General features: G+C 44.9%; 1 protein-coding gene across 3 annotated transcripts in view; it reads right to left on the bottom strand.

Annotated features, from left to right (window-relative positions):
* The window catches only part of GRB10 (growth factor receptor bound protein 10), a 439,832-nt gene that overhangs the window by 56,946 nt on the left and 367,808 nt on the right, over nucleotides 1-15,078 (bottom strand). For all 3 annotated transcript variants that reach the window (XM_075826992.1, XM_075826993.1, XM_075826991.1), the window contains 2 exons: nucleotides 7,125-7,240; nucleotides 5,928-6,002 (listed from right to left, as the gene is read on the bottom strand). In XM_075826992.1, coding sequence (XP_075683107.1) covers nucleotides 5,928-6,002; nucleotides 7,125-7,240 — 191 coding nt within the window. The remainder of the gene's footprint in view (nucleotides 1-5,927; nucleotides 6,003-7,124; nucleotides 7,241-15,078) is intronic.

Here is a 15,078-nt window from a genome sequence, read left to right as displayed (position 1 = left end):
AGTAAAAACACCTTTCTTTCAAAATTATTTGTTTTTGTGTCTCCATATTTGAAGAGTCATAACTTTTTTTATTGGTCCGCTGATGCAGCTGTATGAGTGGTTTTTTTTGCGGGACGGCTTGTAGTTTTTATTGGTACAATTTTGGAGTAGATGCAACTTTTTGATCACTTTTTTTTAAGGCAGGATTCACAGAAAACAGCAATTTTTCCATAGTTTTTTTATTTTATTTTTTGTGGCGTTAACCGTGCGGTTTAAATAATGTAATCACTTTATAGTTGGGGCCGTTACGGACGCGGTGATACGAAATATATGTGTAACTTTTTTACTTTATTATTTTTTTTTTTTTTTAACAGTCAAGCATTTTGTAAGGGCAAAATGTAGGTTTTTTATTTTTTTTTATTTAACTTTATTAAACTTTTTTTTTTTTTTTTTACTTTTTACTAGTCCCTCTATGGGACTTTAATATGCGATCATGCAATCGCTTTTATAATACACTTTTGAATTGCAGTGTATTACTGCCTGTCCATTTAAAACAGACAGGCATCTGCTAGGCCATCCCTCTGGCATGACCTAGCAGGCCTTCACTACAGGCAGACCTGGGGCCTTTACTAGGCCCCCGGCTGCCATAGAAGATCTTATCGCCGGGTGTCGGTGGGAGAGAGAGGGAGCTCCCTCTCTCCAACACAACTCAGATGCGGCACTCGCTATTGAGGGGTTAAACTGGTGAGATCGATACTTCTATCGATCTCACACGTTCGAGCAGGGATGCCTCCAGCCCTCAGCTACCTCTGGTAGCTGAGAGCAGGGAGATTTAACGGCTCCCTGCTCTTTTTATATATTCTGATGCAGCGCCGCGAAAAGGCGTATGCATCAGAATAAAGGCCATTAGTTGCTGCCGTGAAAAGGCGTATTGGCAGTCACTAACTGGTTAAGAGACTTCCAAAATACTTTGAGGGGTGCAATTTTTAAGATAGGGTGATGTATAGGATGTTTCGAACATAGACCCCTCAAAGTCAACCAAGAACTGAACTGGTATCTTAAAAAAAAAAAAAAAAAAAAAGGTATTGGAAATGTTCTTGAAAACGTGAGAAATTGCTGCTGACATTAAGCCTTCTAACACCCTAGAAAAATAAAAGGACGTTCAAAAAATGATACAAAGTAGACTTATGGTAAATATTAACTACGAACTATTGTGTGTGGCAGGACTCTTACAAGCAAATTAATTTAAATTTGATGGGAATGTTTTCAAAATTTTTGGTGTTTTTCACAAATAAACACTGCATATAGCTACCAAGTTTTACCACTAGCATAAAGTACAATGTGTCACGAGAAAACAGTCTCAGAATAGCTTGGATAAGTAAAAGGAATACAAAGTTGTAACCACATAAAGGGACACGTCAGATTTGAAAAATGAGGCTCTGTCAGGGAGGTCAAAAACGGCTGCAGCGGAAAGGGGTTAAAGAAGAAGTTTGGTTTGCTTTTCTCTGGATCAATACATGTTAAGGCTTAGGGATGACGTCAGCTGTACGAAACCCACCTGCTTAAATTAACTATAGTCGTCCGTGGTGCGCGGTAGTAGATTGCAGAGTGGAGGCCCCACCTCTTACATCCACAACAACAATGCGTTACAGCGCAGATTACTTAATCATTTTGCGCTGACGTGATTACATCATCTGCGCCACATCGCTTGTTATTGAGGATGCGAGTGGCGCCAAGTACCAGTAAGAAGACAGTGACGGGACCGTTCAGCTTGTCGTGGGAACGGGCTTTTTTCCCATTATTTTTATTGGAGCAAAGGGACCAAACTGCAGACACAAACTCGTGACCTAAAACTATTACATGGGGGCACAAACTGGGGGCCTAACATTTATATTGGGGCAGGGCAGAAACTGGGGGCCTGAATTTTAAATGGGGGCATAAACTGGGGGATTAGCTTTTAAATGGGAGCACAAACAATGGACTAACTTCTATATGGGAGCACAAACTAGCGGACGATCTTGAATATGGGGGCACAAACTGGGGTTCTAACTTCGAAATGGGGGCACAAACTAGAAGTCTAACTTCTATATGGGGGCATAAAGGGGGCCTAAATTAAATACAGGGGCATAAACGGGACCTACCTTCTATATGGGGGCATAAACGGGGCATCGTTAGCACTGGGCCTTCGGGGCCAAGCACTGGATCTTCGGCCTGGTGCCCCGGGTGACTGCCACATTCAGTGGTGTATCTATAGGGGTCTCAGCAGTCACAATTGTGCCCGTTACTATAGCAATGACACTATACTTGCCCTCCTCCTTCCTGAGCGCAGCGGTAGCCCTGATGTCTTCTCGCATCATAACGTTACGACGCTGGATGGTGTCAAGATATCCGCTGCACCCGGAGCCGAAGAGGAGGTGGAGTGTAACATTACTGTCTGCTGGGCTCCTGCATGTAAGCCTGCCTTGTGGTAGACTTGGATACAGGGTCTAACAGACCGTATCACACATGGACCCTGTATCTAAGCCTACCACATGGTAGGCTTAGATACAGGACCATATAAAGTGTTTTCCTATTTACGGTATAGTTTCTGCCTTTATACTGCCACCACTCAAGTTGCACTGCAGAGGGGCCCACATAAACCGGGAGCCGGCCCGGCTTAGGATACAAAGACACGAAGGCTTTAAGATCGGTCAGCATGAAGGCAATCATTCAGATGTCAGAATGTTTGTACATCACCATGCCAGACTGAACTGGTAGATCAAGGACGAGGTTTAAAAAAAATTAATAAATTATTTTTCATAATATGCCGATCATACCTCACACAGTCTAAGCGGACGACCACATGAAAAATCTATCATCATCAATTACCTTTTTAGCAGACATTGATAAGTCTTCAGACATTTAAAAAAAAAAAAAAACTACTGTTGTCTGAAATGGTCAAAATATTACATTTTAGACCACTTATCGAACGTGTATGGGCAATTTAAGGATATGTTCATAAACAGCAGATTTGTTGCATAGATTTCTGCCACTGTCCCATTCATTTGAAGAGAGTTTGCATAAATCAATGCACATGTTGGAGAAACAGCCCCATTTTTATGGATGGAACAAATTTTTCGGCGCAGAAATTTCTGCAACATATCTGCCATATGTAAACATACCCTTAGAGCTTCCGAGTAGGTTGTGCCAACAATCTGCCTTTCAAAGACTGTCGACAGATCCCTGGCCTGTTCTATATTACATAGTACTAGTTTTGAGATTGTTCTTTACTTGTGCTGGTTAATATTTGCAGTTTTATTTTTTCTCTCTTCATAGAGTAATCTAAAAATCTCATGTTATTAAAATGTCTAGCTCCAACTACCAGCAGGCTTAACAAGTTTAAACCTAGTTTCTCGGATATCTGTCTTCTGGCTCTTTTATTCCATTTATTTTTGACATCCCCTATTTCAAAAGGTTATTAAAAGCAAGTACGTAAGTTCCTGTATGATGCTCTAGGAGTTGCTGTCCCCGATGATCCGAAGATCTGCCTTCAGAAGAGATTTCCTTCACCCTCTGACCGATTATCTTTGAGGCCCTCAATCATGCAAGATGGCGTCTTCTTCCCTCCATACTCCATGACTGTAAAAACCGTTAATCTTAGGTTGCCCCTTAAAAAATAGATATCTAAGCTATATCTCTAAGGAGGTTAAGGTCCACTAAAATTTGGATCAGATGGATTAATACATCGGACACAGTCTGTTCCCATTACCCCTCCTTTGAGTGAGTCAATGAGCACGTAAGGAGTTGTTCATTGTAAATTTTTAATACACTTTAGCATGGATTTAAAAGACAAATGTCTAGTTAAAAAAAAAAAAAAAAAGTCTCAGTCTAGACTTCCCCTAATAGGTTTACCTATATGAACATGTGTTTACGTACACTTAAAAACTATGTAAACCTTTAATAGTGATTTTTTATTTATAAAAACGTTCAAATTATTTTTTTATTAAAAATTATTTTTACTTTTTTGAGATAGAGCTGCTCTGTATCCTGTATACAGAGCAGCTGTATCGTTCACTGAAAACTATACCTGTCAGGTCCGCGTGACTAACCGGTTCAGTGAAAGCAGGTCCTGCGTGTGTCTGACATGCAGAATCCACCTGTTATCCATCACATCTAAGGCTTCTTTCACATCTGCGCCAGGGTCCCATTCCGAAGTTCCATCTGAGTTGTCCGTCGGAATGGGACCCTGACTGACCCAAATGGAAACCATAGGTTTCTGTTTCCATCACCATTTATTTCAATGGTGACGGATCAGGTGCAAATGGTTTACTTTTGTCTCCATCATGCAAGGATTCCGTAGCTTTGACGAAATCAATAGTGTAGATTTAGTCAAAACGACTGAACCCTTGCACAACAGAGACAAACAGAAACCATTGGCACCGGATCAGTCACCATTGAAATCAATGGTGATGGAAACCTATGTTTTCAGTTTGTGTCAGGGTCCCAATCTGACGGACAACTCAGATGGAACGTCGGAACGGGACCCTGGTGCAGATGTGAAAGAAGCCCAAGTTCATAACTTAGATGTGATAGATTACAGGTGGATGCTGCGAGTCAGACACGCAGGACCCGCTCACACTGAACCAGTCAGGTCTGCGACTGACTGATTCATGTCTTCGCAAAAGTTACAGCTGCTCTGTGTACAGGATAAAGAGCAGCTGTATCTCAGAAGGTCATTTGAAATTTGCACCGAACACACTGACCTTATTAAAAAAAAACAAAAAAAAACTGTTTCAAGGGTTTACATAGCCTTTAAGTTTTTTTTTTTTTTTTAAACCTTTTTTTTTTTTATACTGATAACCGATCCACAGGATAGGTCCACAGCATATGATTGGTGGGGGTCCGACACCCAAATCCAGCACCGATCAGTTGTTCCGGAAGAAGCCACTGATCAGAGGCAGTCGGAAGCTATGAAGGGGTTGGTGCCGGAAGCAGAAGGCTCCGACCACTGTATAGCAGCCGTGCCGGGTGACTGCAACTCTGCTCCTATTTACTTGCAGAGCTGCAGCACGGCTACTATACATTTGTCGAGAGCCTACAGCTGCTATCACCTACCCCTACATAGTTTCCGGCTCCCAGAACAGCTGATCGGTCAAGGTGTCTGATCCCCACCAATCATATAGCGATGACCTATACTGTGAATAGGTTCATCAGTATAAAAAAAACTTTTTAGGAATATATCCCACATTAGAAACACGCAGCCTTTGGGAACCATTCAGGGTATTTTACAGTATTTAAAGTGTAACTAAACCTTCAACATGTTATAGTGACATGACAGAAGTTTTGATTGCTGGTGGTCCAAGCACTGAGACCCCCACCGATCGCTAGAACAAAGCGTCAGAAGTGCTCGGGTGAGTGCTGAGCCGCTTAGTTTCTGATCTGCTTTTTCGGAAAGACGATGAGAAACCAAAAGGCTCAGCGGTCACCCGTGTGTTTCTGCCGCTTCGTTCTAGCAATTGGTGGGGGTCTCAATGCTCGGACCCCCACTGATCAACACTTCTGACATGTCACTGTGACACGTCAGTAGTTTGTTACAATTTTAGTTACCCTTTAACATTTATTATGATTCAACTTTGCACACTTGTTAAAATAATGCTATGTTCACAACTGTGTCGGGGGTTTCCGTTGTTCTGCTCTGTCAGATGAGCAGAACAAGGGAAAACAGGAAGCGACTGTTCTGTTGCACCACGTATACTACCGGAAGCCAACATAACCCATTGACTTTAATGGGTTATGTCTGCTTTCCGTCAGGGGGTCTGTGGTTTTACCGGACACAATAGCACAGAATGTTGCGCTATTTTTTCTAGTAATTTCGGCCGGATCTGCAACGAGTACTCCTAACGGAGTCTCAAATATAGATGTGAAGGAGGCCTAACAGTTTGAAATACGTAAATAGGCATTAGATTTACCTGCAGTAATTCAGATTTGGGAATGCTACCATTTGATTGCTGACACCATGCAACCATCTGTTCTGGAAAGAAATTCTTAAAGATGAAGGAAAAAAATAATCAAAACAAAATTAATAACTGAAAACTTAAAAATGTTACTTAAAATAAAAAGCAACTTCTGTGGCTGAAAATAACTTGTACATTAACAGCAAACTTCCCTACAGTAAGGTGCCCCAGCGATCTGCATACTGAGTGGCTAAAGGAACATTACCAAATGACACATTTATGGCATATCCACGGGATATGCCATAAACGTCTGAGATGAGTCTTGCACTTATCTCCAGAACATGGGTCAGCCAAACCCGTGCCACCTGGTGAGACGGTCACCGCATCCAGGCATGAACTAAATGGGCTTGATTCCTCTTCACTTCTATGGGAGTTCTAGAAACAGCAAAGCATGCTTGCTCAGCCGTCCTCAAAACTGCCACATAGAACAAAACGAGAAAATCCTTGATTTTTTGTGTATGCTTATTTTATGAAGTAGCTTAGGCACCCACAGTTCTGTCTTTCGTTTTAAGTCAAGCTCCTCTGATAAATCCTGGCTTAAAACCTCAGAAGAAAGGCAGGACAGGGCAGGGTTTCAACAAAGGGTCTGCCCCTTTCAGAGCGGTTACCCTATTTATTTCTGCTGACATTTCCCAGGGCATTCTAGGCAATAACTATAATGACCTGACTAACAGTAGAGCTCCATATAAGACAGTTTTCCTACCATGCCCCTTTATTTAAATTCTAATTTAATTGCTGTACATTATATTTTGGGCACTTGGGTTTTACTATATAAATAAAACCGTGTATTCAGGATACCAAGATTCATACTCCAATGCATTCCAGTAATATATCCACCTAGGATAACCCCATTTCTTAAGGATCCGCCACGGATTAGCTAAATGTTGGGGATCCCAGCAGTTATATCACCCAGCTATCAACTGGAACATTCAAATATATGAACATGCAGAGCTGTCGAAGGTTAGATCTGCTATTTGCAGTGGCTCTCCAAATTGGCAATGCAGGTGGAACTAAGCAAAAGACCACCTCTGACTCGACAACACCTTTAACTATAATTGTTAAGAGTCAAAAAAAAACTCTTTAAATTATCACAATTCAACATACTGGTGAAAAAAAGTCACGGCAAGTTTGATCTGAACATGGTCTACTTACCACAGGATTTTTGAAAAATTCATATTTTGCATAATTCTTTCTGAACAGAAACTTGCTTTCACTTGTCATCATGGATTGAATTTGCACAACCAATTCATGGTCTTCAAGACATCGCTCTAATTTAAAGGATATAAAGAGTCACTTGTATATTCAGAAGAGAGACGTTTTCGCTCATTCATTATCATTGGTGGCAGGTAAGTGAAAGTAAGCAGTCTTTTAAAAATGTGTCCCTTTTGGAGCTAGTAAAATATCTTCGGGTCCCATGCACACAACCGTAGTTTTTATCCCCATTACGGACCCGTAATTACGGATAATCCGTGAACCCATTAATTTCTATAGACCTCGGATACCTTTCCGTATATTTACGGATGCATGTCCAGGCCATAGAAATGATCCACAAAATATAGAACATGTCCTATTCTTGTCCGCAACTTCGGCATGGACTCGCCCATAGAAGTTTATGGGCGCATGCTAAATTGCGGACGGCTACAGATGTGCATCCGTGGCTATCCATAATTGTGGAAGGGTTGCAATGCGACGGCAGGTGATCCCTTAAGAAAAGCGATCATGTGACCTTTTCAAGGGTTGGGACATGTTGGTGACCTCACTTGTAGCCTCCCTTTTTTTTGAGGAGCCATAAATATGTGCCAGATATGCAGAAAAAAAAACACGGATCCGTATTTGCAGACACTACGATTGGGTGTATGAGTCCTAAGATGGATTGGACCATCAACAGTGTAAAATGGTGGGCATGGCCAACTTTTAACATCAGTTTAACAGTGCATATATTTATTAGGATATCGCAACTTTACTTACTATGTTATTCAAATTCAAGACCAGTACAGTCCAGAGCCAAATTAAAAGTTCTGCTGGTTGTCATTGAGAACAGTTCGCTTGTCAGACAGCTTAGCAGAGCACTTATAGAAACGTTCCACCTGCATTATATCAGATTACTCTGCACACAAAATTGTGTCACCAAGGCATGCTAGATTTTTGCAGGCAGAAAAAAAATAAATAAAAAAATCTACCCCACAATTCCTCTAGGAATTTTGAGGCAGATTTTGAACTGCCTGCACATATTTTTGGATGTTTTTCGCCCGCGGCCATTGAAGCTAACGAAAGGACCACAGGCAAAAAAACACAGCACAAAACGCTCAGAAACTAGCGCTGCAGGTTTTTTTTTGCCTCCCATTTATTTCAAGGGGAGGTCAGAGGCGGAAACCACGGTATAAAAAGAACAGGACACCTTTTTTTCCCCATGAGCGGCTAAAGGGGGGGGGGGGATTTTGACTGTTTTTAGACGCTGATTAAGATGCGTTTTCTGTATCAAAATCAGCGCCAAAAAACTTTGTGAGCTGATCCTTATACAGGTAGCAACTGAAGATCGGTACAAGAAGAGTAAATTGCTAAATTTTTTATGTAGATTACACCCATTTGTAAACTGTAAAATGGTGTTACTGCCGACGACAGGTATAATTCCGCAGCAGATTTTGCGGCGAGATCAGCCACACAAAATCCGCCGTGTGAACAGGATTTTATGGATGATTGGCTTTTGTTTCCATGTGGTGATCAGGCTGGAGGAACCTTCAAACAAGGATTTTATAAGTCTACATAAGCATTGATATTTTGTTTTAAAAAGATAATCTAAAGCTTTCTTGAAGTGATTTCTTTCTGCCAAAACCAGTTCCTGAAAAAGAATATTCCACAGCATCACCGAAAGGCTGGGTTCCCGCGGGACGGATACGTTGCGTAAAAAACAGGCAGCGTATCTGTGAAGCCCGCAGTATATTCCGTCCGAAAACTACACCATGTCTTTTTGGACAGAACTTCCGCTGCAGAAAGCAGCGGTATAAACTGCTCATACTTAGGTCGTTGTTATGGCAACGCGCTACCCCATCGCAGTCTGGTCCAGCCGCCCTGGATGTAGCTACAGCCCCTGTGTGTCTGCTGCAGCCTGTGATTGGCTGCAGCGGTGGTCACATGGGATGTAACGTCATCCCAGGAGGCCGGACAGCAGGAAGGAGGAGGGCGTTTTGGGAAAGTATAATTTTTTTATTATTTTCTTTAGTTGCGATTTTTGTGACTTAATCGCTGCGAATTTGCCGCAAAACTGGGCATTGTGTTGCGAATCCACAACAGAAAATCAACAAAAACGCAGCATAAATTGACATGCTGCGGAATTAAATTCCGCACCGCAGGTTAATTTATTAGCGTTTCAATTTTTAAAGCAGCGTGGTCATAAGATTTTCTGAATCTCATCCACTTTGCTGCTACTGTAATTGCAAATTCCTGCACAGAATTCCGTTACGGAAATTCCCCAGCGTTTACGCTACAAGGGAACCCGGCCTTACAGTAAAGCCGCCTTGTCGCCCCAGATATTTACCTTTTTTCTAAAGATGGAAAAACTCCCTGTATTTCATCAACTATAAAATGTTAGAACTCTTTGCAATCCGCACCTATACCTCACAAATTTAAAGCAGCCTAGGCCTGACGGTCTACCGTAATAGACGAGGCCTCCACTGGTTTTCCCCGGGCTCAATTACCCCTCAATCCTCTGATCGAAAATACTTTGTTTAGGCTGCGCACTTTGAGGCCCTGTTCACACAAAGTTTTCTGCTGGCAGAAAAAATGCACCTCAGAATTCCTTCAGGAATTTTAATCGGATTTTGACCTGCCAGCGCTATTTTGCTTTTTTTCCGCCCACGGCCATTGAAGCTAATAAAAAGGACACAGCCAAAAAACGCAGTCAAAAACGCTCGGAAATGAACGCTGCTTGCATGCAGCTTTTTTCCCCTGTGAGAGGTTAAGAGCCGCCCAGGAAAAAATACGCCTCTGCCTCCCATTGAAATCAATAGGGAGGGGGGAGCGATTACGGACGTTTTTTGGCGCAGATACCGTTGCGGTTTCCGCGTTAAAATTAGCGCCAAAACCCCAAGTGAGAACAGGGCCTGAAGATACCAACTTCTTTTTTAAAAACATTCAACACCACACATGAATTTCACAGGTTTGTACTACAACCTTCCATTGCTGCAGGATATTATGACTGGACCAATGTTTGTTCTGTTCCAATTTTTGTTTTTCTTAGAGTATATTTACACAGAGTTTTTTGTAGGCAGAAAATTCTGCCCGGAAAACTCGGCTCCGGTTTTTTTTAAGTAGTTTTGCACCACACGCGTTTTTTGAGGAGCTTTTTACCCATTTATTCACAGACAAAGGGAAGAAGCGCAAGTATTTTTGCTGAAAAACGCATAAAAAAAAATTTTTGGGCTGGATTCACACGAGCACATTACGTCCGTAATTGACGGACGTATTTCGGCCGCAAGTCCTGGACCGAACACAGTCCAGGGAGCCGGGCTCCTAGCATCATACTTATGTACGACGCTAGGAGTCCCTGCCGGACAACTGTCCCGTACTGAAAACATGATGACAGTACGGGACAGTTTTCCGGAAGCGAGGCAGGGACTCCTAGCATCGTACATAAGTATGATGCTAGGAGCCCGGCTCCCTGCACTGTGTTCGGTCCGGGACTTGCGGCCGAAATACGTCCGTCAATTACGGACGTAATGTGCTCGTGTGAATCCAGCCTATATGTCCGTCTCCCATTAATTTCAATGGGGTTTTTGAGGTGAAAAACGCCTCAAGATAGGGCATGTCGCTTCTTTTTCCTGCTAGCATTCTCTTTTGCTCGCAGAACAAAAACGCCTCTACCTCCCGTGGTTTCCGCGGCAAAAACTCAGTGTGAACAGGGCCTTAAACGGTATTTGTAAAAATATTGAATAAAAACTATTGACAAAAAATAAAAGAATAAAGGTGGTTACGGTCAGTCACAAAATTGTGAGGAGGAAAAAAAAGGGGGAAAATGGCTGATCTCATGGTACACATACATAATTTTAATTCTTTTGTATTTTTCCTATTTAGGATGAGTTTACGCGGGGCGGATATACGCTGCATAAAAGCTCGCAGCATATCCATCCTGTGCGCCAGAGGGAGTTCCGGCAAAAAAACACGCAGTTTTTTGCCCAGAATGTCCGCTGAGGAAAACTGTAGCACTTAGCTAGTAGGCCGGCCTCCTGGAATGGCGTTTCATCCCATTAGACTGCTGCAGCCTGTGATTGGCTGCAGCAGGCACATGGGATGAAACGTCATCCCTGGAGGCCGCCCTATAGGAAGAAACAGACTATGTATAAGATTTTTTTTTTTAATTTTCACTACAATGGTGAGGGAAATGGAAGCTTAAGTTTCCGTTTGCCTTTCCGTTTGTGTTAACCCGACAAACCCTCAGCGGAAAGGAACGCTGATGTGAACAGAGCCTTAGGTCTTATTCACACGACTGGGAAAGTCAGCCGTGCGACGGTAGTTTTTTTTAACGGCCGTCACACGGCTGCAATAAAATGAATCCATGGCTATGGGGCCATTCACACGGCCGCTTTTTTTAACAGACTGTGAACGGCCTGGGAAAAATCCAGGAAATGTCCTAATTTTGACCGTTTTCCAGTATCAGTCAATAGACTCAAGTGATCTGTGAAAACGAGTCCCGCACAGGTGCAAATCTGCCGTGAAAAACTGAGGTTTTCACGGCCAAATTGACACCCAGTTGTGTGAATGGAGCCTAAGGCTCTACTCACACTAAAGGGTCCGGGTGTCGGCCGATAAAAGCAGCTGTTTTGGTCCATTTTGCATCTGTTCCGCGTTTCCGTTTTTAACGGCCAATTGTGACCCATTTTGCATCAGTTTTTCACGGTCCGTTTTAAAAACAGATTCATTTGATTTGTCAATTTTTTGGGTTCCAACCCACTAAAAACACACACAGGAAGGTCACGATCGGCCTGTCAGTTTTATCTTGCTTTCATAGTATAAAGTGCTTTGTTTGATCCCTCAGCTTCTTTGCATTGGTTTCTGGCTTTTTCTTTACTAATTTTGACTTGCTACCATGTCCTGCCAACCTTTTAACTGTGTACTGCAGCTTTGGCAGAACTTTCGGCAGTTCGTACAGCAAACGCAGACGTTGAACGAAGAACCGAGCAGGTCTGAGAAGGCAGGGCCGCCATCAGGAATTTCAGGGCCCCCTACAGCTAAATTTTCTGGGCCCCCCTACCGTGGCACCGCCTGTTAACGGTACTCCATCCAGCACCATATCATGGTACCCAGGGCCGCCATCAGGGGGGGTATTATGGGTACTGATGTGAGAGGCCCGGCCAAACCTAATTGAAAGGGGGGCCCGGCAACTGCCGCGACTTGCCTTTGGTAGAAAAAAAAAACAGGCCCCTGCAATGGGGCTTGTTTTTTTCACCAAAAGAATGTCGTGAGCTGCGGGCCCCCCTTTCAATTAGGTTTGGCCGGGCCTCTCACATCAGTACCCATAATACCCCCCCTGATGGCGGCCCTGGGTAGCATGGGGGTCGTCATGGGGGCCGTCAAACACTGCCGCCCGTGCGACCGATCGCGCGCACCCGCAAACTCCCGCGCATGCGCACCCGCGAACTGCGCACCGAATTTTGAGGCAGATTTTGACCTGCCCAAACTATCTTGCCGCGTTTTTTGCCCGCGGCGATTGAGGACAGCAGACAAAAAACGCAGGGAAAAATGCATTTTCTGCCTCCCATTGATTTCGATGGCAGGTCAGAGGCGGAACCGCGGCAAGAAAGGAAGTGCTGCTTTTTCTTTTTTCCGCGACTGGCTCCCATTGATTTCAGATTAAATCAATGGGAGGCGGTTTTGGAAGTTGTTTGGTGCTGATTCTGACGCCGTGTCCGAGTCCATATCAAGGCCCAAAAACTCTGTGAACTGGGCCTTATTGTTAGGGCTTATTCAGACGAACGTGTAATACATCCGTGCAACGTGCGTGATTTTCACGCGCCTCGCACGGACCTGTGTTACTCTATGGGGTCGTGCATTCTTTAAGGAATTTTGAGGCAGATTTTTTCGGCCTGCAAAATACTCTGTGTGAACAGGGCCATACATAAACAGCACTTTGAGACACTTTACTCACCGTGTCAGAAGAGCTGCTCCCACTCCAGTCCTCTTCAGGCGATGTCTTCGGTCCAGATGTCGTCCTTGACCTCCAGGCTCCAGAAAATGGCGGGGATCGTAGAACTCCTGCCGCCGCGCAACAACTAGACTCCTCCCCCTCTCCTTACGCAGCTACGCTCTGGAGAAGGAGGACGAGGCGGAGTCGGACGAGGAGGACGACGAGGAGGCGGAGTCGGACGAGGAGGCGGAGTCGGAGGCGGGCCAGCAGGTAAGTAAACTGTGCGCCGCTGTCCCTGTGTGGCTGTCCTTCCCCGTAGATCGGACTTGTGTTGCGGGCGCACCGCCTCCCTCTCAGCGGCGCGCCTGGTCGTTCGCGCGTGGGCGCGGTCATGCGCGCGCGGGTGCGAGCTTGCGGTCGTTCACGCGCGCGCGCAAGCGGTGTTTCGCGGCGGTGATGAGAGGGGGGCCCGCAGCTCACGGCGGTGTTTGACGAGAGGGGGGCCCGCAGCTCACGACATTGTTTTGGTGAAAAGAACAGGCCCCATTGCAGGGGCCTGTTTTTTTCTACCAAAGGCAAGTCGCGGCAGTTGCCGGGCCCCCCTTTCAATTAAGTTTGGCCGTGCCCCCTACACTAGTACCCCTAATACCCCCATGATGGCGGCCCTGTGTAGCGCGAATCACGCGCGTCACCCGGAAGTGCTTCCGTGTGCCGTGCACGATTTGCACGCACCCAATGACTTCAATGGGTGTGTGCTGCGCGAAACACGGGCAAGTATATGACATGTCGTGAGTTTTACACAGCGCACACACGCTGCGTGAAATTCACTGACAGTCTGAACGGCCCCATTCACTAACATAAGTCCGTGCGACGTAATAAATATCACGGATGTATAACCAGTTCGTGTGAATAATATTGTCATTTGTAGTGAATTTTCGGTGCACAATCCGCACCAAAAATAGGAGGCAAGTAAGTGGCTTATTCAGATGTCCATGTTCGGTCTGTGATATAAGGACCGTGTATCGGCCATATTTCCCGGACCGACCACAGTTCAGGGAGCCGGGTTTCTAGCATCACAGTTATCTATGATCATAGTCCCTCCCTTCCCGTGGGAATACTGTCCCCGGTCCCGTACTGAAAGCATCATTACAGTATGGGACAGTATTCCCGCAGAGAGGCAGGAACTCCCAGCAACACTGATAACTATGATGCTAGGAGTCCGGCTCCATGAATTGTGGTCAGCCTGTGAGATACAGCCGATACACGCTCCGTATGTCACGGACCGAATGCGGCCGTCTGAATAAGGCCTTAGTCTAGTTACACAGTGCGGTGAAATCCCATTTTTTTGCCACAATTTTTGCAAAAAAACGTGACTTGACCGCACTGTGAGAATATAGCCTAACAGCACTTTTCATGTTTTGTATCTTTTTTTTATGCAATTTTCGTAATTGCGGCACAAATCACGCGGTTTTGCCGCGATTTTTATATAATCGCGGCAAAACTGCGCCATTTTTGCCGCGATTACGAAAATCGCGGCAAAAAAGCGCTAGGAAAATGAAAAAATACCAAAAAACTTTTTAACCAACTTTATACAATCTACAAATGGGGTCAGGGGGATGGGAATCAGAATGGATAGGGGAACATACTCACCAGCCTGCAGGTCCGGTCGGCAGTGTAGAGGAGCTGGGGGGCGGGATCTCCACACGCAGCTTCAGCACATGCTGCATCTTCCCCTCCAGTGAAGCTACAACAGGTATGCAGGGGCTGCCGCGAGTGTTGCTAGGGGAGTGTCGCTAGGGGGGTGTTGCTAGGGGGGTGCCGCGGGCGTTGCGAGGGGGGCCCGTGAGCGTTGCGAGGGGGGGCCCGTGAGCGTTGCGAGGGGGGGGGCAACAGTCCGAGGGGGGGGGGGCGACGGCAGCCCGGCGGGCCCCTTTTACGTCATCCATGTGGCCGGGCCCCTGACGGGAGTACCAGTAATACCCCCCT

This window comes from Rhinoderma darwinii, chromosome 5 (assembly GCF_050947455.1).
Source record: "Rhinoderma darwinii isolate aRhiDar2 chromosome 5, aRhiDar2.hap1, whole genome shotgun sequence".
In the NCBI taxonomy this organism is placed as follows: domain Eukaryota; kingdom Metazoa; phylum Chordata; class Amphibia; order Anura; family Rhinodermatidae; genus Rhinoderma; species Rhinoderma darwinii.
The sequence above is the reverse complement of the archived record's forward strand: the minus strand, read 5'-3'. Positions and strand labels throughout refer to the sequence as shown.